The sequence below is a fragment of the Balearica regulorum genome, chromosome 1 (assembly GCF_011004875.1).
Source record: "Balearica regulorum gibbericeps isolate bBalReg1 chromosome 1, bBalReg1.pri, whole genome shotgun sequence".
Taxonomy (NCBI): domain Eukaryota; kingdom Metazoa; phylum Chordata; class Aves; order Gruiformes; family Gruidae; genus Balearica; species Balearica regulorum.
Genome location: NC_046184.1, coordinates 146712326 through 146737469, shown reverse-complemented (window position 1 = coordinate 146737469; position 25144 = coordinate 146712326). Strand labels below are relative to the sequence as shown.

The window sequence follows — 25144 nt, the reverse complement described above, 5'->3', positions numbered from 1 at the left end:
TCCCTTCTGTCAGGTTACGGGCTGTCAGAGGTAGACCTTATCTGACTCTTGACATTATTTTCCAAATTAAATCTGGAATAAAAGTGAAAAAAATGTGCTGTACTAGTGACAGATGCAGCCCACTCCCATGTAGTGGTTCACCTGAATTCAGTACTCTGGGTTTACAGCCCTACAAAGACCTTTGAGCAGAAGATCGTGTTTTCTATCATCTTGCAGGTCCCTTTCTGTGGCAGCGCCTTGGACAAGTGCGTTGGCCTAGAGTCCTGCCCCATTCAACATATGTGCGCACGATCTTGTTTCCATAGAGGCTGCCTGGTTTCGCCATTCAGTGTAAAAGGCAGTCAGCAAATTTTGTCAGGATAAAGAGGTTTTTAACAAGAAAAAGTCCCATTTGTAATGCTGCTGAAAAAAATATCCTCTTATTCAGTCTTATACTGGAAACTGTGTGAATACAAGGAATCTGCCCCAGGGACCTAAGAGCATATAACAGCACAGACAAAAAGTTGTAGTTAAAACATAACATCAACCATTCAATGAGTAAATAAAGAGCAATGCAATGCAGAGCGGGCATTTATAATTCATGTGACAGTACTGTGAAATGTAGAAAATCTGTGATTATGTGAGTAATAAATGAGAGAGAAAATACATAGCAAAGACAAACAGTATTTAAATTCAAAACCTTATCTTAAAGACCATCAGCAAATGGTCAATGCATTAGGAAAGAAATCCTACCTAACGTCAGAGGGTACTTTTCAAAAAAAAGTCTCAAGTCATCAGCATGAACACAGGTTCAATGACAGAGGAACAGTAGTTTATTATCACTAACGTGATAGTGCTTTTATAAAAGGTGAATGGATGTTAACACCAAATTATTTTCATCTATTTGAGAGAACATATCTCTTTCTAATACAGATTATCTTGTTCTATAGAAGGCAAATGAATGGATCTACTGGGTTTGTTGCCGTCAAGCTGTGCACTCTGACCTTTTCCCAGCTCTGTTCTTCTGGCTGTCCTCCCCTCCAGCATTTCTTCGGTCACTATTTCCTTTTGAAAGGATTAAAGCCACACTGTATATGTGATGTCTCTATTTTCTACCTGTTATTTCCAAAGATACCACAAAGATTCTTACCTTACATTACGACAAACATTGCCTTTTACCATTTAAAATGTTAAACACCAGTAAAAGAATTAAGTGATAGTCTACTCTGAGATACCACAATAAGATGTCAGGTTTGTACATGAAAAATGAATGCCTAGCCTTGTTGTAATCTTTGGGATGATGTCTATTATTTCCATGTTTCACCCAAATAAATGAATTTTATGCTTAAGACTCAACTCATATCCCAACCCTTCTGTAAGAACAGGGCTAGTTTCTCCAGTGAAGCTTCCCTCCTTCGTACTAACTCAGGATCTAAGTCCATGATATTTGTGTTTATTGATTTTTAAGGTGACAAGGCCAACTTGATCATCTCCTGTGCTTTACAGACTAATAATCATTGCTTGGTTTTGAAACCAGTAATTAGTATCTGGCCTAAACAGTGTTTCCTACCCATCACATTTCAAGCCCAAAAGAGAGCAATGGGAATAGAGGGATTTGTACTGTATTAAATAATGAAGCGAAAGCTACTGGAAGAAAATCTTGCTTTCCCAGCCTCCACACATGCTGGGCAGAGTCTTGAGAAGAGAAAAATGTGGGGAAGGGGACAGGATTGAAGGGCACTGGCCTCTCAGACCATCTCTCCATCTCCAAGCGACTCAGATGTTTTTCGTACGTGCAAAGTGTTTCACCATGAAGGTGCAAGTCTTTCAGAGACCCTCTGTGTGTCCCCACTGGCCTCAGCTGCTGAGAGACCAGTTCCCTTCCTCCTCATTTCAGCTCCAGCATCCTGCCTCCCCAAATCTGAAAGTCAAACCCTGCCTCTGCTCTCAAAGTATTCAAGTCACCCTCCTGAATTAGGCTTGCTGTAAGCAGTGAAGCAGTGAGATGCTTCTCTTTAATTGTCCTCTTTAGAATTCATATGAAAGTATGATACTTAATTAAAAGCTTGCCAATCTGAAATCATTGAGGAAACGAGACAAAAAAATCCTTCCCGAAATGTGTCCAGACTGATCTCAGATGCAAAGCCAGGAGAGCACTAGACAGGGATGTGATTTTTGCGTGGCCTCTGCCACTGATTCACTGCAATGCTTTCTGCAAGTCATTTATTGTGCATCAATGTGCTTATTGATGGAGGAAAAACAGTATTTATTTCCTTTCACAGAGTAGTCTTGAGTCTTACTAACCACCGCTTGTGCAAATCTTTGGATGAAAGGAATTGTAAGAGTTCTAAGCTCTTAATATATATTACTTATTGTACTTTAAAAGAAATGTAATCACACTAGGTAGGAATTAACATTCCAAAGCCCATAGGGTGGGTACCTTTTCATACACATATATATATATCACATCAAGTGACCTGCCTCAGAGGAAGGCTGATTGAAGACAGGTGAGTCTGAATTCACTCAGAATATTTATTTAGAGCCAGAAGCCTTGATTTTGCTTTGATTTAGCATTTTGTCAATATTGTGATTGTTATGCTCTTTCTACTTGTGGCCTGTGGTGATTTTTATAATGGGAGGGGATAAAAAAAAAAAAAAGGCTGATAACTTAAAACTTTATAATATGGCAATTTTCTGCATCTGTAAACACGTACAGCCTGTAGCTTTTGATGGGGCCCTGTATGGATTTGACATTGAATTCATAGGTATTAGGTCAAGCTATTTTGATCCGGGCTTGCAAATACTCAGAGCTCAACCTGAGCTACTGCGTGTACCCAGCTCCAGCCGTGGGCATTTACTAGCCTGAATAAGCTCACTCGGGACAGGGGTCTCTTTCCAATGACACCGGTGGACTATTTGTGTTTCTGCATCCATGCAGTCTGGTTTGCAGTAGAAATACAGGCTAGAGAAAAAGGTCACACATTATTAAAATCAATAAGGCATTTTCAAGTGTTAACAGCATTGTGTGATGATTGCCTACAAGTCTTGTGGCATGTTTTGTATTTGAAACCCTCTTGGGGAAAAAACCCCACATTTGTAAGCGATAAAAACTGCTCAGTTTAAATGCATTCACCAGCAAGGCAAGTACAGTTGATGTTTTTTGCAGTTGATAGCTACTATCTGATGATATTTTGGAATTTTATTAATAAGCACAACATACATTTACTACTAAAGTGATTATCTGCCATTATCGCACACAGAAATTAACACAGAAGTTTTATTTCACCAGATAAACCTTGGAATTGCCTTGTATGCTCTTAGCAGAGAATTAAGGGTCATATTGCTTGATTTTTGAAAACACATTTTTCCCAAAGCCAAGCAAAAAATCCCATAGCCTTTTGAACAGCGAGACAAAGGATATGTGCACTCTGTAGCACATAAGGCTTCAAACACCTATATATTTAAAGCAAAAGTACTGTACCTTCTCATCATAAAGACATGCTATGGGTGTTCAGGAAGGACTATGTGAGCAAGCGATGTGAAGTGATGTGGGCTAAAAAAATCCCTGCTGGCCCAGGCTGCCAACAGGGACCTCCCTGCTCCCAAGCTCCCCTGGCTTGGCCCTTCCCTCTTGATGTGATGGTGTTGCGGCACACGAGATGGAGGACACATTCAGCCTCAGGAAAAGCCTGTATCGTCCAAACAAGGAGGAAATAAGAAGCAGATGGGGCTCCCATCACTTGCTTCTCCTCCCACCACCACTCTCTGAAGCTGGTGGCTGCAGCCTGTGCTGGGAGTGAGATGGGGAGCGTGGTGACCTTCACTCCCCAACTCGTCTTCAGCTAATGCCATCCCTGTCTGGTGCCTCGGGGTGGGAGCTTTTGGCACGCAAACTTTGCTACAGGGCTGTTGAAAATCAGCACTGATTTCTTCACATTTTGCAAACCACTGTGTTTCCAGGTCTCCTGGGGCAGCTGAGGAGAGCCATCACCATGATCCCTGCACTGCTCTTGCTGGGCCTTACGGCCCTTATCGGTGAGCCAGGGTTTGGGTTTGGGTTGTTGTTGAAAGCACCTGGGAACTGTTTGCAAAGGGACTGCAGAGAGAAAGTGTACAGTCAGGCCTGAGGTCCTCTCCTGTGCGGCGCTGTAAAACCCTGTGTGGCTGAAGGTCCTCAGCTGCTGTATCAGGCTGCTTGCTGCCCACATGTGTCCTTTAAACCAGCACATCTGGAGTACAGCACTGACACCAAAAGGGAGTCGCTGCCATACCTCCTCTTGATTTTCCCAGCTAACCTTATCTGATCTCTCTGCCTACTCAGAAACGGTCTCAGAAATGTGGCAACCTGTTTGATGGAGGCTATTCGTTCCTCAGTCACTGAGGAAGCAGGGTAATTTGCCCAGGCTGAGGCAAGCACTCTCCTGAATTAATTCCTCACCGAGTTATGGAGGGACACAGGAGATGCTCCCAGCCGGGGTGCTCAGGTACCACCAGCCATCATCTGAGGGGTCCCGGACACTGGGAGACATTGAATGGGAAGAGCCCTCGGAAATAAATGCAGGGGCTGTGGTTCCCCTCTCACACACCAGCCTTTAGACCTAAAGGGGCAGATGCCTGTTCATCTAAGTTGTCATTAGATTAATTTGCTTCAACCTACTCAATTAGAACAAATTTCTGTTCTCTAGCTTTCTTTGATAACGTTACTGAGGGAGAGCAGTGGCAACCGTACAAGCACGGCCAACACAAGGTGATGTGGATTACTGGTCTGGATGAATCCCTTGTGCTTGAGTTGTATGCACTTGCAGCACACTGATATTGCTCTGAGGTCTTATGTGTTCAAACATCTTTTAATTTTTCAGCTCCATCCATGGGTTACAGTTGCTATGGCGATATAAGTGCTCTTCAAGCCCCCATGATCTCCTGTACATCCGTAAGAGCCCCAGACTGTGGTAGGTATCATTCATTGCTTGATTTGTCAACCTGTTTGGACCTGACAGAGAGATGTTTCACCTTCTGTTGTTGCCAAATTAAATGCAGTGCGCCTATTCAATTAGCCAAAAGGCAATACCTCCTCTCCCAAAATGGCAGAAGCCTCCAAACCTGGAGGGAAGTGGGAGGACAAACTTCAGGTCTCATAGTCAGAATCCTCAAAACAAAGGGAAGTGGTGCAACCCCTTTTCAGTTAAAATGACTTCTTCATCAGCCAGGACTTTAGCATCAGCATCCTCACAAAATCCCAGGGCTGTCTGCTCAAAGGGGAAGATGCACAGAGCCAGGTCCTGAGTGCTCCTATGTTGGCTGAGCTGGCCAGTGGTGCCCTGCCAGAGACAGAGTTTGCAAGGGCAAGGTCCCAGGTGTGTAGCCATCCTACCTCTGGGTGAGCCATTTTTGGTAACTCCTTCCCATTTCCCTCTTTCTTGCCTTGTGTTATTGCCCCATGTCACTGCACAGCTGACTACATCAGGTTCGTACTGCTGAGACCTCCAGGGACTGTAAGGGATTTTGCCACATACCTCAGACATAGGTGCCTCCAGGGCAGACACTTGACTGTGAGTGTCCAAGCATGGATCTGAACCTGCTTGCTTGTTTCCAAACTGTTGCAAAATTACTTTAAAAAAAACCCACCTTTCTATACACAGACTAACAACGTAGCTGTTACTGCAGTTTGGCTGCTCAGTAGTAATGCATCTCTAGATTTTTTCAAGTGCAATTTGAAATTTCACTTTTTTGGCCCCAGAGCCACATTTCCAGTGGAGTGGCAGCAGAAGAGGGCCATGAATGCACAGTCCCACCTCCTGAGAAGCTGTCCTCTTCCTCTTGTCATCATCAGTTACTGGCAGCTCCCCGGCCACAGTTGGAGCTGATAGAGCCTGTGCTTGTTCCTCAAGCGCCACTGCCCAACTTGGTGTAGCTGTGTTTCCTTCAAAACTCAAGTTACTCCTTTGATATACCTGCTCAAGGGGAAAGTGAGGTTTTTGGATGGGAGGGTGTCTAAGTCTGCCTTTTCCTACAACGCAGGACTTGCCATGGTACGGAGGACTGCTGAGGCAGACATCGTACGCCTGAGGAAATACGAGATCCCAATTAAGAGAGTAGCCAGAAACCTGTGCTTGGACCCGGCGCTCATCGCTGCCATCATCTCACAGGAGAGCCGCGTCGGCCTGCTCCTGGACAACGGCTGGGACCAGGAACGGCAGAAGTACGGCTTGATGCAGGTACATTGGGATGATAAGTATGAGTAACAGAACAGTAATGTAGTGTATATCTCAGTGCTTTACCTTAGCAAATGACTGTTCTGTGTTCAAGACAGCACTTAAATGCATTCCCTTTACATCAAAGGTTGTTCTTAAGTGTTGTCCTGAATAAGGTCACTTCAATGAGTCACAGCCTGGGAGTACAAAGAAGAGGGGGAAGCTACAGTGGTGATTGTGTTCAGAGGGAAACTCATTTTCTTCCTTGACTTCTCTAGCTTGGCAGGCAGCACCACCACCCTTTCGGACTGTGGGATAGCGAAGAACACATAAATCAGTGCTCAACTATCCTGGTTCTTTCAATTAATGAAGTACGGGCAAGACATCCTACCTGGAACTGGGACCAGCAACTGAGAGGTACGCGATGGGCTATCTACTAGAAATGGACACACTGAGTGTTGGGAGTGCTGTGCATTTGCTGGTGTCACTTTTAAGGGGAAAAGAGCATCAGTCTGGCAGATTTTACATCATCTCTTGCCAAAAAAAAAAAAAAACAACAAAACCCAAACCCAGAGTTTTCTAGTTTAAACGAGGCAATCCCAAAACAGCAGACCGGCAAGAGGTCTGAATATAGACGCAGCCTCCCAGCTCAAAGCACTGTCCACAGGGCCTCTGTGTTTCTGCCTGCAGAAGAGAGACTGTGGTGGGATGCCCACCTCCTTGGCAGCTTTGCTGCTCAGGAAGCAGCGGGAAAACAGCCCAGCCTGGGAGCTGCCGTGGTGACATGGAGGCAACCCATGGGTGGGCAAAGGTGTCGAGCGTAGCCTCGGCAGGTTGCCCCTTGACTTCAGTGACAAACGCCCACAGATGGCCACTACATTGAGCAGCTGGGCCACTGCTAGTGGATGGCCAGATCCAGGACCTCCTTAAATTCTCCGGAAAAGGCATAGTGCTCAGTGAACATGAACAGGTCTCAAGTTATCCTCTTATCTGTTCATCAAATGGATGTCGGGTGGATAAATAAGGTAGAAACCAACCAAACAAAAGCCACTGGGGAAGGCAGAAATTGAGGCACCACGACACAACAGGCTTATCGTGGCAGGCTGTTAAGTTGTGTGAAGGAAGCTTAGGACCCGGGTTTGCTTGTAGCCCATGTCATCTGTATGCTGGTTTGTTCACCCTATGCTATTTCTTACTCTCCCATCCTTGCTCTGCCACCGCCTTTTTAGATTACACCCTTTTCTGGGACCAGCATGCCATTCCCACATGCATTAGGAGAGAGTCATGGGTTCCTTCACTACAGAAATAAGGATTTTGCAAAATCAGTCACTTTTCAACAATAAGACACAATTAGCAATTTCCCAAGCAGTTGTGTAGGTTTGGTGAGATGCATGGGCCTTTTGGCTAGGAATTTGTACTTTTAAATCTCTATTTCTTACTTATCATCCTGTAAAAAACTCTTCTTAACCCTTTCCAGCGGGAATCTGCACCTACCATGCAAAAATGGGCAACCTCCAGGTCTACGAGGAAGACCCGTGTGACAGAGACAGCTACTACGTCGACAGCGTGATTAGGAGAGCCCAGTACTTTAAGAGACATGGGTTTTAGCTCATAAACCCGCCCCGCCACCGAGCCTCTCCTCTACATAGACTAGCCCAGTAGTGATCATAGTACCCAGAGCAGTTCCTCAGGCTTCCTGGCAGGACCAATGCTGGTGGCAACGGCAACGGCACGTTGCTTGCTCCAGCAAACCCCAGCTCCCCACTTGCCGATGGGTGAGCTCAGCACTACCTTCTAGGAGACCCGCAGGGATGAGATACCACAAGCTCGGGGCGTTTGAAAGGCAGACAGGGACAGATCGTCAGTGTTTATATGTCAGGTGAGGAAGGTGTTTCTTCTTGTTCAAAGCTGGACCCAGGGCTGTTCGTGCATCCCCCAGGCACGGGAACACGAGCAGCTACCCCTGAGTATCAGCTGTGCTGTTCCCATCTCCTCCATCCACCTCCTTACCTCTCCCTGGCCAACAGGGGCTTGAAGCCCCCGAGTTAAAGTCTTCCTTCCTCTTGATTGTGCTGGCTACAGGGCAATGAAAAGACTTCTCACCAAGCCTTTGGTCTCTGCACTACCTGTGTACTCCTATGGCCAGCCTTGTGGGGGACAACACTAAATATGCTTCTGGTAGCGTCCCGAACCCTGGAGGCCATGGCCGAGGTGGGGCTGGAGACCTCTTCAGGGCAAAAAGCAGCCTCACACAGGGAAAATCCTCTGTATGGGATGTATTGCAAGTGCCATAGCAGGCATGCAAAACACCTTTCCAGTAGAGAGCAGGAGCTGGCCCCATACGTACCTGCCCCAGGAGCTGTATCACAACAATAGTGTTGGTTAAAAAAACCCAAGACAATCTTTCCTGCTTTAGCTTTGGCACCTTTGTGCTGGGTTTATTCCCAGTTTAAAAGCGCTTCAGCATCTGTCCCTCTGCCAGGAATCCCAGCTTCTAATTAGGAGCGAATTAGCTCTGGGTTTATAAGCTCTGTTTGAAAGTGCTCTTCAGTGTGGATGGGTCTGGGTGCAAATTTAAGTTTACTGAGAATAATACAAGAATAAGAGAGAAAATAAAGATAAATGTTGAAACCAAATCTTTCTTTTTTTTTTTTTTTTTTTCCATTTCATGGGCAGCAACCTGCGGTTTGAGTAAATAACCCAGTTCCGTACTCTTAGAATGGATCTAAAACTCAATTTGAGAACAGGGAGAGGAAAATGGTGCTGCAGACTGGGGTGGGTGAGAAGAGCTGAGCTGGGAGGCAGGGCATGAGGCAGTCCGAGCCCGGCTGCTGCCCCCAAACCTGTGAGCAGGGGAATAAGGCCATTCACATTAGGCCTTCTGAATAATCATTTTGGAGGCATCAGGGCACCTTTCTGCTGGCTGTCACCGTTGCTGATGCAGAAGTGATGTGCCTGGCAGCCCCTGCCCAGCAGCACGGGGCTGCGCTGCCCGTGTGCCTGGGCTCTCAGGCAGGGTCAATGCAGGCAGCGTGAGAGCTGGTTTGTAGACAGCTTTTGCAAGTGGAGCAATTTTAATGCTGTGCTCCTTATCTTGCCAGTCACTCATCTGCTTACCGACACGGCAAGGACTGTGCATGATTAACGTATTTGCAAGCAAACTCATTTTAGTGTCTCTGGAGACCAGAGAGAGTTCTAGGATGTCTCTGAAGTTACTGATTTTTTTTTAAGACTACAGAAAACAGTTCAGTGTTGAGAAACCACAGGTATTAAATTATATATTATTTTGTCTTCAGTGAATTCTGCATTATATTAAGATAATTTTAGTAAAATCATCACTCTGTAATACAAACTTATGAAACGTATCACATGGTTTGATCCTCTCAACTTGAAACAGCTTATGTAAAATTCATAGGTTGAAGGCTTTGGTGCATTATGTTATATAAACCTCTATGTTACACAAACCTCTTATGTAAAACCTAGGAATGCATTTTTGGTAGGTCGGTATAAACTTGAAATGGGGCAGAGAATCTCATTGCTGCCTATGTGTATAAAGTTGTTTTTTGAATTGGGAAAGTGAACAAGAGTGGAGCTTGCTTTGGTTCCCTTCATGCTGCCCTTAATTGTTGCCAGCAAGCTCCCTGTCACCACTACTGGTGTTGCCATCCCTGCAGATCTGTGAGCTCCTCAGGAGTCCAATTTCTGCATGCGTTACCTATGCAGATGCTGCTTCACGTTAGGGTGAAGCCCAAGGGCCTGCAGAACTGCCTGCTGGTTTGTGCAGCATTGCTGCAAAGGATGGTTTAATTTTTAAGTCTATTTTAAAATCTTGATAATGGGAATTCCATATTTTGTTGCAAATATTATTTTAGGGTATCAGCATATCAGCCCTTTGAGGTGAGTAAGGAAAATCTCTGCAGAAAACGAATTGAAATATAATTGCTTGATAAATTCACAGGAAGGAGTAAATAATTAGGGAAAGTTTAACACTAGCACACCACCTTAAGATTTGAGCAAAATCTTTCCTGACAAACAGTGAGTTCAGATTGCTTTTCCCCTCCGATCTTACCCAGGTCACCTGTGTCCATGTTACTGGAAGTTACTCGCCTGGCTGGTTTACACAAGGCTGCTGCAGTACCACTCTTGTACCCTTTTGACCCGTGGCCTGTTAAAAAAACCACGCAGCTTGCAAAGCAAATTATGTAATACTGAGTAACATACCAGAAAAAGCAGAAGAACAGGTAAGGAAAGAGAAAAGCTGAATCAGAGAGGAAAGAAAGGTCTGGGGAATCACACACCAGGCAGGACACCTGCCTGCAACATTGAGGAAGATGCCAGAATAAAAGAGTGAATGACTGCTTCACCAGCACCTGGGGGATGACAAAGCAGCCAGAAGCAGTCAGGAGGGCTCTGGCAGCCTGGCTTGGCAGGGAGAAACCACCTCAGACCAACCAAAGTCCTTATCTCACTGGGTAAGTGGCTAAGAGAGAAGCCGTGATTGTGCCATATCATGAGCTCGATAAGGCTTTCGGCAGCAATCTGAAGTGCCCACGTATGTGAAAGGCCTTAAGATAAGTACAAGAAACACTGGTTATCTGTGGCTTGTGGTCAAACTTGTGAGGCATTTCAAGTGAAGCTGCACAAGTCCATTCTACACCAGTTTCTCTCAAATTTGTGGTTGGAAAAGGAATGGTGGACGAGAGCTATCAAATGATGGGTGACAGCCAGGCTGAGAGGGAACAAGCACTTCCACTAATGGTTAAAAACTAAAAAAAACCTGTTAGGAATCAAAGTACTGAAAAAAAAAAAGTAAACACAGGTGCAAAACACTTGAGGAACTCATGCAGGGGCAGAAGCAGAGGCAGAGTGAGCGGGTGACCATCCCGCAGAAAGGGCTAGGGGCAGTCCAGGGGGAACCAAACCTGTAGATGCCAGGGGAGGGGGGAAAGGAGGGAAAAAAAAAAGAAGAGAGAAAATCCCATTTGGGGATTTATCTTTATCATAGCACTGTGTATGAAGCATTTGGGGTAATTCTCCTCTCAGCTGTTCAGCTGTCAGCATCAGTGAGGCTCGCCTATGGTGTGCATTTGTGTCGTGCTGACAAAAACACTCTCAGGAGGATTGCAACTCAAATGCAAGGTACAGTCTATAGGAAACGAGGAATTAGACTTGCTTTCTTCTCCAGAAAAGAGAAAGAGGATACAACTATGATTTTCTAGGATGCAAAAGAAATGGAGGGTACTGACCCATGTCCTTCTCTTCCCCTTTAGGGTAAGGCAAGTAGCATTGAGTTTGGCAGCAGATTTGTTGCAAATATTTCAAAAACCTTTCAGAGTAAGGAAGCAATGAAAAATTCACTTTTTTAAAGGAAGGCGTTTTAAAGGACAAACAAGACCAACATGTAAAAGTAGCTGTATGTCATACTGTTGTAGAGTGGAGAAATGCAGTAATGTTGTTTAAGGACCTTTCCAGGCCAACATCACTGCATAAGAATCCACAGCCAGCAAACCAAGAAGACAACCGATTACAGACAGGGAAGTAAATCTCCTCTGTTGGGGTCCTATGCTCTGGTTTTACAACCGATGTCAGTATCGAGGAGTATATTTAAATATGCTTCTAATAATAAACAGCAAATGTGAGGTGGTAAGTTTTCTCTCTCATCCCCTTGTTAAGCTGCAGGCAGTATGGGCTGACCCTTCCATGGTTCAGGCAGGGATCTGTATGAAGTCTGGGGCTGCAATGACTGGCTTTCATGGACACCAGGCAGAGGGAGCAATTAAATAACCTTTTTCAGTAGTAACTGAGCAGTAGGAAACCACTGCCAAAAGCCAAGTCCCCGTGGGCCAGAGCCGTAAGTCACATGGGCAAACAGATTGCACTGATGACTGATTCTGAACACTGGAGTTGGATGAGTTTGAGCCACATGTCCATGTCTCTCTCTCAGAGAGATGGAGAAAACAAAGGGAAATGCCACCGCAGCAATGCAGTGCTGAATAACTGAGTTTGTTCTGCTTTGTTACTTATTGAAAAAGTGGGCTGGGATTTCCTAGCCAGCAACCTGTTCCCAGGACAGTTCTTCTCTGGTGGTTGCCTTTGGCATATTCAGGACCACACCCTAAAATACCAGGCTCATCTTAGGTGATTTTCTTCCTGATAAAAACAACCTCATGTTTTATCCAGGCCAGAAAGGGCAACACTGGCCCCTCTTTAAACTGGTGATGTCAGATGAACTTGAGAAATGCCATGGGGGACATAACGGTGGTCGGTCACCCCCAAGCCTGCCTCCAGCAGCAGCAGGAGGAGATGCTGCCCGTGGAGGACACACAAGCTTGGCTGCTTTCTGCAGTCCATTTTCCTTGTACAAGCCCAGAATCCCCAGCTGTTTAACAGGGATGGCAGGAAGCACGTCCACCCTTTGTATGGCACTGTTGTCACAAATCCATCCAGTCGCTTTGGGAACGCCCTGGTGCTGTCGGCTTCCACAGCCACCTGGGCGGCAAAGCCATGGCCATAGGCTCCTTGATAATGCTGGTTCGAATCTTTATAAAAGCCTTTGTGAAGACCCAGCTATACTTCACCCGCTGGCCTTTATCCACATACTCACTGACACTCTCTCAGACGACCACGAGGGACAAAGGCAGGATTGCCTGTTACAGGAGCCAGGCTGACCAGGTTTATCCATCGCCTCAGCGATCTTATCTTTAACGTACACTCTACTGTATCGCCCAGGATGGGCACCAACTCATGGTCCCAAGGGCACCCCTGGAGCTGGTGCTGCAGTCAGGGGTGAGGCCGGCCACCCTCCAGCATGCCAGCACAGATGCCAGCCAGCAGCAGAGCCCTTGCCAGGCTGCCTGCTCTGCCGTGGCATAGCGCGGTGCCCACAGCTGTCCTGGCCAGGGCAGACTTGCTGACAGGGAGGCTTTCTGTTTGTTCCAGTACCTCTGACTATTTACACTGAATTAATTTGGCTTCTATTAACCCTCCCAAGGTGGGAACCGCCCCACGGCCTCCACAGTAAAGATTTGCAGGAAGGCTACAAAGGACTACTAAGGCCTTGTCCTCCCCGAGCGTCCCTTTCACGCCTTTTTCACCCAGCAGCCCTGACCTCCCCCAGCTGCTTTTGATGCATGTGAGGACCTTGTGCCTACAGTTTGAGCATCCCTTGCAAGGCACTTTCCAAACCCTTTTTCAGTCCTTTGCCTTGTTTACATGTGGTGTCCTGTGTTTTATGTCAATTTACCACCATTTCTCACATGGACAATTTTTTGATTTCCTGCATAGCAGACTTCTCCCTATGGCAGTCACCTTAACTTTTCCTTTGAGGGGAAAACATTTTGTTTTCTTTTTAAATTGTAGCACCCATTTAGTGTGGGCTTCTAACACAGTATTTTGAACAGCCTCCAAGATTCTTGCAGGCTTCTTCAGTCTGGGGCACCTCCATTTTGCTGGAGACCGTCATTTCTAATGCTTGCTTCAGTTTATTTAACTGCCTTCCTTGAAACTGAATACTCCCACACTGGGTGCACATGGCTTGCTTTTTCCCATTTCAGTGCTAAAAGTGATCATTTTGTGGGATTGCAACCTCAGAGTAGTTTCCCACTAACATTCCTCAAATTAAGCTCTTGTACCAATCCCTCATACTTGTTTTTGTGGGTTCCCAGACCAGGTCTTCCTGGCAATAGTGATTTATTGCCACCAAAAATTCTGCTTCTGCATCTCATCCTGATGAGGTGCTGATCTAGCCTATACGCAGGCTCCAACTTGTACCACTGTCCTGTATTTGCTGCTTCTCTGCTCTCACTGACCACTATCACTGTCCTCATGAAGGTTCAATAATACAGTCCTACTATGGCATTTTTAACAATAGCAACTGGGATTTCCACTCACAGGTTTTTACAGTGCTTCTCTTTTCCTGTAATATCTTTATGCTGTTACACTTTCATCCTTCACATATGGCATCACTCCTCCACCTCTACGTCCTACTCTGTCATTCCTATAAGGATGGCAGTGCCACATCTCATTGGTTTCCTAGCCTCCACCAAGTCTCTGAGATGCCTGCTATCTTTGGTGGTCATTTGGCACCAGGCATTCTGGTTCCCCTGACTTGTTTTTGAAGCAACTAGCAACAGTGCAGAAGCACTTTTAAGTTTTCCCTCACTTCATTGCTTAATATTGCATGTCCCAAACCCTTACCACTGTATTCTGTCTTATTGTGATCATGCTGTTTATTTGCCTCCTGATTTTTTCAGAGGTAAACTGAATGTCAGCCATGTCCACAGTGTAGGTTACATCAGTTCAAATCAGGTTGTCCCCTGCATCTGCAGTTTTCCCCTGCTTCTAGTGGAAATGCTCCTCTACAAGCTCTTTCATTTCCAGTGCCACAGCCTGGTTTCATTACAGCTTGGGTGCAGCCCACCCCTTCTAGGCTGCTCCTCTCATCCATGAAGTTTTGCCAGTTCCTCACATGCCTCAGTCATCTACAAGCCCCTCTCATTTCCCCATGAGGCCACGGTGCAGCCTCAGGACAAGGGACCTGCCCAAAGTGCAGGAGCTTCAGGCACCCAGAGCATCCCTCCTACCTTCCACAGGCTGGGTAACCTCCCACAGCTTAGATGGGTTTAATTGCTTTGGGAAGCTTGTATCAGCCTAGTATCTCCCCTGAAGGCATAATCAGAATCACTCATTTCTTACCCTACCCTTATTGAGCTAATTAGCGATAGAGGAGAAATGCTCAAGAGCATGAAAAAACCCATGCAGTTGACCTGAGACTCTCTAGTGCCTTCACCCTGTGAGCTGCCCTGCTGCAGCTCTAGGTCTTCCAAAAACTGGAAAGGTTTCTGGTTGCAAGGCACGCGAGGAGAAAATTTGTCCCGCTTCTGTCCTTTAAATCAGGTATTATTTTACGAATGCCTTGCCTATTCAGCCGCACCTCAGATTCAGATCAAGGACCTGCAGTCTGGCTTCTGGGTAAACCAGAATTTTGTCTCCCAAGTGATTGCTGTGATTGATGAAGAGCTGCCTACTGATAGATCATGAACACTATTTATTGACTGGATCATCGTGGCCCTGTCTATATGTACTATAGGTACTTACCATATACCTGAGCTATTTCAGTAGCAGGACTGTTGAGTTACTCTATACAGAGGCTGAAGAGCTGGCTGGTCTGCTGTGGCCACAGGCTGATGGCCAACAGTTCAGAGTCTTGCTGGTGGCCAGCTACTAATGGTATCTCTTGGTGACTCATCCTGCAGCCGGGACTGTTTAGCGTCCTCAGCATCAACATGGGCTAAGGACAGAGAGCACTCCTAGGAAGTTCACAGGTGCTTGGTGGGACAGGACTGCTGGTCAGAGGAATGTGGACAGGCTGGACAGGAATCCCATTAAATTCAACTCCAGGTGCTGCCAAGTCATGCACCTGAGATGGAAAATCCCCATGCACCAGCGCATGCTGGGGACCAGCCAGTTTGAAAGCAGCTCTGCAGAGAAAGCCCTGGGAGTCCTGGTGGACCACCTGGTTGACCACAGGTGGGTAATGCACCCTTGCAGCAAAGGTGGCCAACATCCTCCTGGGCTGCATTAGGAAAAACATCACCAGCAGGTCCAGGGAGGTGATTCTTCACATCTACTTGGCACTTGTGCTGTGTTTTGGGCTCCCCAGTATAAAATGGATCCTAACATGCTGTAGGCCAGTGCAGGCCACCAAAGTGGAGCACAAGTTATACAGGCAGAGACTGAGGGACCTAGGTCTGCTCAGCCTGGAGAAGACAAGGCTTTTGGGGGACATTTTCATCTACCTCCATGGAGTTTATAGAGAAGATGGAGTCATAGTTTTCTTGGAGGTGCACAGAAAGAGGATCAGAGGCAACAGTCACATGTTGCAACAAGGCAAATTTGGACTTGATAAACGAAAAGGAGTTTTTCACAAAAAATGGTGGATGGCTAATCACTGTACCTACTGGGTTGCCCAGAGAGGCTGGGTAATCTCCATCCTTGGAGGTATTCATAACAAGACAAGGCAAAGACCTGAGAAATGTGATCTAGCTTCAAAGTTGGCACTGCTTTGAGCAAGAGGTCATGTCCAACCTCGGTCACTCTGTGCTTCTGTGGCTCTGTGAAGATGCAGCCAGAGGGGAGAATGGAAAATGTAGATGTAATCTTCTCACCACACAGGGTGAGAGAAGATGAAGGAGCTGCTCACACGGATGCTGCACAGCTTACCTCACAGAGGAGCTCCCCACATTGGCTCTGGGAGCATCAACATGGTTTAGGCATCCATTGTTCGAGGGATGGGCAAAGGAGGGTCAGCAAAACAGTGATGCCAGCACCCTGGACTGAAACAGCTCACCTAGCACATTAAGTGGCACTTCTGTGTCTGTAGCCTTTCTCTCCACAAAGCTGGGCTTTGCTTTTAGAGGTAAAGAAGCAACATATTAAGAGGGTTGTCTTGGGTCACCTCACTCCTCCAACTGCAGCCTACTGGGGAGAATAAACAGTGAGGACAGAGGAGAGCAGAACAGCTAGGAAAGCCAGCACTGCGGTCCCACCACGGGAGCATGAGCCCTGCAGGAAAGGTGAAATTGTGGAGCCTGAAGGGGTCCTCGGAGAAGACAGAGAGAGGGTCACAAGTTCAGCTAATCTGGTGAACACAGCAACCGGGTAATAACTGACTCAGCATTATTTGCCTTGCTCTAACTCAAAGTGGGGGGAAGTCCCCACTCCACTATTTATTACCAGCTTCTCGTTCTGTGAGATTTCCAAGAGATAATGTTAAAATATCAATCTTCTTGAGCAAATATGCCAGGTCCACGAGGCATTCCTCTGACAAGGTATTAAATAATGATTAAATAATGCCCCCCCCCGGGGGGGGGGGGGGGGGCAGCATGCCACACCTTTCATCACAACCGGCCTTGTGTAGTGGCTCCATCTTGTGAAGACGCTGTTGGAGGTGGAACGAGACCTCGTGCATCCACACCGTTGGAGGAAACGGGGACTTGCAAAGAAAGGCATCAACAGAAAGAGTCACTCCCACCACTAATAAAGCTGTGCCCAACGGGTCCTCCTGCGCTTTGCTTTCTGCACCCTGTGCACCCTTTGGAGACTGACCGCAGCCTCCAAAGACACCAGCCAGACTCCCCCACCCACAGTAGGTGATACTTTTTCCCCTTGTGGTATTTTTGGCATGTGAGGTGGTGGAGAAAGGATTGTGAATGTGCAGAAATGTGGCTGGGGAGTGGAGGAAGGGAGAGGTCTCTTGAGGGCACACAAGGAGCTTGGTGGACAGAGGCAAGGGACTCCAAGACCCTCGGACTTGGGCAACTGCGGGCAGATAACCCCTCGCTAGTGTAACGCCAGTATCCTAAGCATTGGTGTGTTTCCCCAGGTGGCAAACGCAGTTTCGGTGATTGGAAATGCCTGTCTCATTACAGTCCCTCTACTCGCAAGCAGGCGTATGCCAGAAACCTCTTCCCCTTGCAGCAGAGAGGTGTTGAGACAAAGGATTGTCTGAATCATTTCAGAGGTGCGTTGGGCTCATTAAAAGCTATTATGGGAAGAAAAAAAAAAAAAGCTGAAATGACAAGGCGTCGTTATTTTTTTATGCTGACAAGCAATGTCAGCAGAGCATGCTGTCACGGAAGCACCTCCCCGAGGCAGGGGGAGATGGGCCACCAGCATGGACACGGTCAGTCTCTCGGGAGAGTGCTAGCCCAGGTGGTAGGGCTGCATGCCCCTCCGGGCCATGTAGCCGACAGCCCAAGGTCAGTCCCAGAGCTATTTTCCTGAGCAGTAGTGTCACAGCCCAGGATGCTGGGATGGGACTGGGGCAAACACCTGCAGAACAGCTGGATGCTGGGTCTCTAGCTTGGCTATCACCACAGTTCCCTCCAGGAATAGGGTGTGAAATATGAGATGTAGGTGGAGAGACGCCCAGAGAAGAATAGGGTGGGTTTTTTTCTCTTTGGAAATCTGGGAAATGCCACTCCCAAGAACATACTTGCGACCACGCCAATGTCTATAGTGCAATAGGTACTGTTTACATGAGAAAAAATTGCTGTTAAGTCTCACAAAACCACAGCCCAATATATTTAATCACAGTGTTGGATTAGCACAAAACAGAAGATAGCTTTCCCTATATATTCAACTTCCCCAAGCCTTAGTCCTGTGCCAGAAGCTGAGCTGCAGACAAGTAGGTAAGATACCACCGCTCAGAGTGGGAGCTTTGCTCATTCTCTTCAGCAATACCATCTCCTCGGCGGCCCAGGGGCTGCAGCTTTTTGCCGCGTGAGATTTCTGCTTATTTCCTTATTCAGGGTACTGAGATTTGTCCTGTAGTTCTGGATTTAGGTCACCTAAATCTAGATGGCTCTCATCCATACGTGAACCTATCTCCCTAGGCTCCCCTCACAGCCAGTGAGGGCTCCCGGAGTACAACTCATCCTAAAGTAGATATCCACGATGGCTTAGACAGTTTGCATCTTGCATATGCCAATTCCTATGTATAAAGAAAGTCTCAGGAAATTCAGGCAAAGCTGTCCAGATGCGGTAAAGGTGATTTGTATACAGAATATGATCAGGGAATAAGGGGGTTCACGGTGGGAGCGCAGCAGCAGAGGGCACTGCATATTACTAATTTTATTTTTTCTGAATTAAATATTGGGGTTTGAGATTTGGAGGAAGTGACCAAGATGTTGTAGAAGACGTGAGTTTGAAACATGAGCAGAAATAAGAGATTATAAATCTCTTGTGAATGGCTGCAGGCTGGTTTGTGCCGGAGCAGGAGAGCTGTCACTGGGATCTCTTATAAAACCAGACGCGACTCCATTTGTGTATCACTTTGTCTACCCAACCGAGAGAAATATTTCATCAGCTCAGAAAGAGTTTCTTTGTGTTTATTAGGCAAGCAGTGAGATATATTCATATCTTCATGTGTGCCAATGCTGACTGATTGATTTGCAGGCTGTTCTGTGTGCTCAGGAAGAACCACCCCATGTATCCAACGCTCGTGCTGCTGGGCATTGCTGCCCTCCTGGGTAAGTCTAGTGCCTCTCGCTGCCTTGCCCCAAGCTGCTGGGGACATGCTTCCTAGGGTCGGGAAGCAGGAGACACCTCCTCACTCCCCTCCCCAAAATCTCGGTTGCCATTAAACTCTGTCGGAGGAGAGAGTGCTTGGGTCCCCTTGTGTGTCTTGCAGAAGGAGGGGTGGCCTCTGAGGGACGGGTGGGTGTAGGGTGCAGGGTGCAGGGCAGGACCTCATGTCTTCTCCATCACAAGGAGAGACAGAGGCAGCCCTGTGTGGCTCCCATGCCCCACAGCCCGTCCTCTCCAAGGTGCAGCCTCCCCTTGGGTTTTACTCGCAGTCACAAAAGGTTTTTACTGCTTAAGCCTTTCTGTGTCGCCTCTGCAGGTGCCTCCCAAGGCCGCACGGATTGCTACGGCAGTGTAAACAGAATTAAAACCTCTGGAGCTTCATGCAAAACTGCAAAGCCAGAGGGTTTATCCTACTGCGGTGAGTATCCCTCTTCTGCCAGCTGGTTTCATTTCTCTGTGACAAAATAATCCCAAATCGTTCATATTTCCAAAGCACTGAACACACACTAGCTGCTAAGCCTGCATAATATCCCTGTAGGCGATCATCTACCGCCTCCCAGAGGCGAGGCAAATAAAATTTTGACATAATTCTGTCCGTATTAGAAGGAGAGAGGTGAGAGACAATTCTGAGTTTTAAAAGTTATTAAGCAAATATCTTTAATTTGATTTTAACTACAGGAGTTCGTGCTTCAGAAAAGATCGCTGAACGGGACTTAAAAGCTATGAATCAATATAAAACACTCATTAAGAAAGTTGGCGAAAGACTATGCGTTGAACCAGCCCTGATTGCTGGCATCATCTCCCGGGAATCTCATGCCGGCACAATACTGAAGAATGGCTGGGGCGACAACGGAAATGGATTTGGTTTAATGCAGGTATTTGCTGATACTCTACTAAAACCTGATAGCATAAAACAAATAGCATATAAATAAAAGCAAGCCTCTTAAACATATAATTTGTTACAGAAGGGAAATGACTTCTTTTTGTTGTTTTGATATTTCTAGGTTGACAAAAACTCACATAAACCTGTGGGACTATGGAACAGTGAGGCTCATCTTACTCAGGGCACAAACATACTTATCTCGATGATAAAGACAATACAGAAGAAGTTCCCACGCTGGACAAAGGATCAACAGCTGAAAGGTAAGGTACAGGTCACAGGTTTTGTCCAGGAGAGAAGAAAAATTTTAGGATGAGAACATACTGAATTAGTTCCTGTATTCTTCAATATCCACGCTGCTGTCGCTTAGCTTGTCTCCCCTTTTTTCATGTCACCATGAAAAGACAAGCTTTGTCAATTCTGTGTAGTTTCTACCTTTCCTCAGTATAGCAGCCTCGCCAAATTTCCAGCACCGTGCGGCAAATATTTATACATCTGACATCTAGTCTATATAAGACCTGAGCTTTCCTTATCTGACCATGAGGAATCTCCTACAGCCATTCAGGTTAACAGATAGGTCCATGCTTTACTTGAATGGGGCCAGCAGTTCACTCCCTATCTCTGTTGACAAAGGAGACCAGGTGTTTGCTCTCAGGGAATTGCAAAACTGTGCCCTGCTTCAAAGCAAGCTGCGCCCTGTGACCCCCTTGGACTGCTGGGGTGCCAAGGCGGGCTCGTTTCACAGCCACCTCAGATACCTCTGCTTTTCAACATGGCATATGGAGTAGCATATATGCAGCTGTGAGAGAAAGATAATGCAATTGATGAGTGTGTTTTGACTCTCTTTTGAGAGCAGTAATTTTCAAGGATGAGTGTAAAGTTACAAGGATATTGGATATGATATATGATATGATCCGATCCTATCCTATCCTATTCCAACAAACACAGTGCACGTGAACGGCTTGTGCTGGGCCAGGTAAACAGTACAAGTTCATCAAGCTGCAAGTATCTGTGAACACAAAACCTCAGCTATCTTTCTGATGTTTTAGTGGATTCAGGAATAACTGTAAGCTGTTTGCAGAGCCCCACTTAAGTTAGAGAAGCTCCGATAACATCGCCTACTCCCCTTCCAAAGCTCCCATAAATGAAAGCTTTCAAAGCCAGTAAAAGCAGAATACATCAGGCTGGAATTTTCCCTACTTTTTTTAAGTCCGTATGATTTCTTTTGGTGTTTCATTTCAGGTGGGGTTTCTGCCTACAACGCTGGTGCTAAGAACGTCCAAAGCTATGACAGAATGGACATCGGCACCACCCATGATGACTATTCCAACGATGTGGTTGCACGAGCCCAGTATTACAAGAAACATGGGTACTAGACTCGGGAATCTCTACTGCATAACTTCCTTACCATTGCTTGCATGACACCCCTGAGGGAGCCAAGACACAGAGCAGCTGTACCCTCTGCAAACCCATACAGATGCAAATGTATATGAATTAGAATTTGCAGACTAAATCTCTGAATTTTTAAAACAATATTCAGTAAAAAACCGGTCAAGTAATATAGTTTGGATTTTACAAAGGGAGTATTACCAAAATCTTAATAATTTTTTTGTGATATCTACATATTTCTCTGAGTTACGAGGACTATCTTGTTTTGCTATTCATAATTTGCAGTCTTCCAGATTTTAAAACACATTTCTGCCAAAATCTGTCATTCTCTTAAGAAATCAAAAGGCAAAATACTTCCTTGGGTATTAGCTTAATGATTTCTTCTTTCAAAGCTGCTTGATATTTACATTATGCTCTGGAGTAGTAATTTTTTTCCAAATGCTAATTTTTCATATAAATGCATAGAATAGAGATGGATGTTTTCAGTCATACAGAAATAAGCAAACAGAAATCAAATAAAACTGCTATTAGCAAACAAAGCAGGACTCCAATGTACTCATATTGTCATATGTGTTAGCAACGTTTGGATAAGTACAATGTTAATTTTAGGCAGATAGAGAAACTGAGAAGGGAACAGGATGAAATACATGTTTGTGTGTCATAAAATTCTTTTCCTTCTCTGCCACTTGTAAAAGAATGACACTTGGGAAAACAGCAGTCTTCAAGTTCAGCATATTTGGTGCTCCTATTCCTTCTACACCTGGAATTGAACTGTTTTGGGGGTGGGAGGGCAGAAAGGCAACCAAAAGAGAGGGGTGGATGCCTGCATCTGAATGAGTGACACTCATTCTCCAGGGCCAAAGGAAGAGTTGGGTTTGGTCTGGCAGCAAGTGGTACGAGCCGTGCCTGTCCCACCAGCATCCACTTGCACGCTGAGAGAACTTCCTTTATTCTTCCGTGATGAGCACACCTTCTGGGACTGGGAATAACTGTATGTCAAAACAACTAGAAAAACCGCTGGCTGCAAGCCTCTTAAATGGACAGGAAAATGCAATCTAAAGCCATTAACAGTGCACAGAGTTATGATACGCATCCTCCCAGAAGCAATTAGAGACCACGCTGAAAACATCCGGCATGGATTTAAACAGGGTAAATAGTGCCTGGCCAACCTGTTTGCCTCCTGCGACGAGATGACTGGCTTTATGGAAGAGGGGAGAGGAGCGGATATGGTATACCTTGACCTAACAAGGTCTTTGCCCCAGCCTGCCGTAGTATCCCTATAGCCAGACTGGTGAAACACGGACTGGGTAGGCAGGTAGAGAATTGGCTAGAAAGTTGCCAGGCTCAAAGCGTGGTGGTCAGTGTCACAGGATCCAGCTGGTGGCCAGCTGCTAGTGGCATCCTCCAGGGTCGGCTCCTGCAGCCAGTACTGCTTTGTGTCTTCAGCAGCGATTCAGACTAGGGACAGAGAGCACTCCCGGCAAGTTCACAGCTGATACCAAATGTGGGGTCCCGGAGAGGCTGGAGAAACGGACTGAGGGCAACTCCAGGATCATCAATTAAGACAAAGGCAAAGCCCTGCACCTAGGACAGAATAACCCCATGTGCTGGTATGGGCTGGGGCCAACTGTCTAGAAAGTAAGCTGTGCAAAAAGGGATGTGGGGGTCCTGGTGGACAACATGGGCCCTTGTGGAGATGTAGACTAAGAGCACCCTGAGCTGCATTAGTAAAATCCTAGTCAGCAAGGAGGGGAGTGATCATCGCCCTCTCTTTCGTGCTTGTGAGACCACACCTGGAGCACTGAATTCAGTTTGGGGTTTCCTGATACAAGAAGGACTCTGACACATTGGAGTGAGCCCAGCAGAGGCCACCAAGCTGGTCAAGGGCTGGAGCACAGGCCACACAAAGAAATGGTGAGGGAGCTAGGTCCGCTCAGCTTGGAGAAGAGTCAGCGTTGGGGTGACCATGCTGTCTGGGCCCTGACTACAATGATGGGCTCTGCAGCCTCTTCCCCTTCTCCCCCAGGCATCTGGTTACCTGCACTGAAGGTCAGCTCCGATACCACTCCATGAGGAGCTTCATCTGTTCTCCTGTCCCAGGCACCTTCACCCTACAGGTTCAGGAGCTACATTTAAGCTCACAGCCTTGCCCTGGGTCCTCACTTGAACTGCACTCAAAGTCTGCCTGCACCAGGCTTTGTAACCTACTGCTCCTGATTTTGCCTCACTGACTTTCCTTCCTTGGCATGCTCTTGAACCTGTCTTGTAACTACCTACATGCCCTAGCAAGTCACCTTGACTTGGAAAGAGCCAGCTTGCCATCACCGCAGCCCATGTGGTGCTGTGAGCAGTTTGCACAGGAAGGTAGGCTGGGAGGTGTTTGCCTTGTTGCCACCCAAGAAGTAGCTGTCTGACAGCATACCCTGAGAAACCCAGGTGATTCACTTGGGTTTTTTTTTAAATGCAGGCTACACAAATCACCCAGAGGTAACAAATGCTGATCTGTATTCAACTCTTAGATAATTCCGTTACTGCTGCAGATTGATCAATCGCTTCTGCAGATGCCTCATGCCATTAGCTCCCAGGACCAGCACAAATGGATGTCCCTGTCCCAGGGTTCAACGACCCATGGGCTCCACTAGCTGGAAGGCACCTTGCTGACACTTCAGCTAGAGCTGCTATGAAATTACTTTTGTTCAACATCATACACGTTTTAAAGCTACTGTCTCTTGTCTTACCGTGTACCAAGTTGCTCAGCAGTACATCTGAAGGCAAGGTCTTCGCACTGCCAATCTCCATGCTAACTCCCACCAAGCCCATACAGTCAATGCCAAGTGAGGTAAGGGCTGCTGTGCAGTTAAATACAATTAAACATGAGCACCTCGGTATTTTCTACCTCCTGGCAGTTGATGTAGCAGAGTTTTCCGGTAGTCATATAATAAATACGTGTCAAAAACATCCTGCCTTTTTGTTCCTTATTCAGGGAAAAACCCCCAAAGTTTTGTAATTTGCCTTAGCAAAGATATAATTGGCTTAACATGTATCTTCACGAAGTCCTCCTTACATACTCATGGAGATGGCTGCAGACCTCACAGCAGATGTTCACTGCAGACATCTGTCCATGTGGGTGGGTGGCAGCTTCACCTTCTCCCCATCCACGCCACTGAGGTGGTCTGCGCTCCACACGCCAGGATTTGCCTCCCACAGCTAGAGAGGGGATTTAATCTCCAATATCCAGCATCTCCTGCCCTTGGGGGACTGACACCACCAGCATCCCTAGCCCAGAGCCAGAGCAAGGCAGTAGGGTGGGAGACAGGAATGGGGAGGGCAGAAGTGTCCTGCTGTAGTACGAAAGCAACTGCCACCCTAGGAGTCATGACATAGTGTTATCCTCTGCAAGACATGTAAGGTCTTCATGCTAATCATTACCAGAAAGGCCTCAGCCAAGGACCATGTTTGGTTTGGGTAGCTACAGCTCAGTGAACATGGGGAGCAACTGGAAAACCTAAAAACCTCAGCAATAACCATGATCAGAAGTGAAGAAAACATGGCCTGAAAAGACTGCAGAACTGGGATGGCTGGGACAAGAAAAAACATACTAAGGACAAGTATATAT

General features: G+C 46.4%; 2 protein-coding genes across 2 annotated transcripts; both read left to right on the top strand.

Annotated features, from left to right (window-relative positions):
• The first annotated feature begins 1798 nt into the window (after positions 1 to 1798).
• On the top strand, positions 1799 to 8792 carry LOC104643364 (lysozyme g). The gene is made up of 5 exons (XM_010312657.2): positions 1799 to 4014; positions 4839 to 4928; positions 5998 to 6194; positions 6449 to 6587; positions 7648 to 8792. The coding sequence occupies exons 1-5, from the start codon at positions 3972 to 3974 to the stop codon at positions 7776 to 7778; spliced, it is 600 nt and encodes a 199-aa protein (XP_010310959.2). The 5' UTR covers positions 1799 to 3971; the 3' UTR covers positions 7779 to 8792.
• Positions 8793 to 18235: 9443 nt separating this feature from the next.
• Positions 18236 to 22067, top strand: LYG2 (lysozyme g2). The gene is made up of 6 exons (XM_010312655.2): positions 18236 to 18361; positions 19128 to 19201; positions 19576 to 19677; positions 19938 to 20134; positions 20264 to 20402; positions 21382 to 22067. The coding sequence occupies exons 2-6, from the start codon at positions 19159 to 19161 to the stop codon at positions 21513 to 21515; spliced, it is 615 nt and encodes a 204-aa protein (XP_010310957.1). The 5' UTR covers positions 18236 to 18361; positions 19128 to 19158; the 3' UTR covers positions 21516 to 22067.
• The last annotated feature ends 3077 nt before the right edge of the window (positions 22068 to 25144 follow it).

What these genes read in the sequence shown, in the direction of transcription:
- LOC104643364 (XM_010312657.2), top strand. Translation starts at nt 3,972, where the DNA reads ATGATCCCTGCACTGCTCTTGCTGGGCCTTACGGCCCTTATCG. An exon ending in GGGCCTTACGGCCCTTATCG is followed by an intron (nt 4,015 to 4,838) that starts GTGAGCCAGGGT and finishes TTAATTTTTCAG; the next exon opens with CTCCATCCATGGGTTACAGT. An exon ending in AGAAGTACGGCTTGATGCAG is followed by an intron (nt 6,195 to 6,448) that starts GTACATTGGGAT and finishes TGACTTCTCTAG; the next exon opens with CTTGGCAGGCAGCACCACCA.
- LYG2 (XM_010312655.2), top strand. Translation starts at nt 19,159, where the DNA reads ATGTATCCAACGCTCGTGCTGCTGGGCATTGCTGCCCTCCTGG. An exon ending in GGGCATTGCTGCCCTCCTGG is followed by an intron (nt 19,202 to 19,575) that starts GTAAGTCTAGTG and finishes TCGCCTCTGCAG; the next exon opens with GTGCCTCCCAAGGCCGCACG. An exon ending in AGAGGGTTTATCCTACTGCG is followed by an intron (nt 19,678 to 19,937) that starts GTGAGTATCCCT and finishes TTTTAACTACAG; the next exon opens with GAGTTCGTGCTTCAGAAAAG.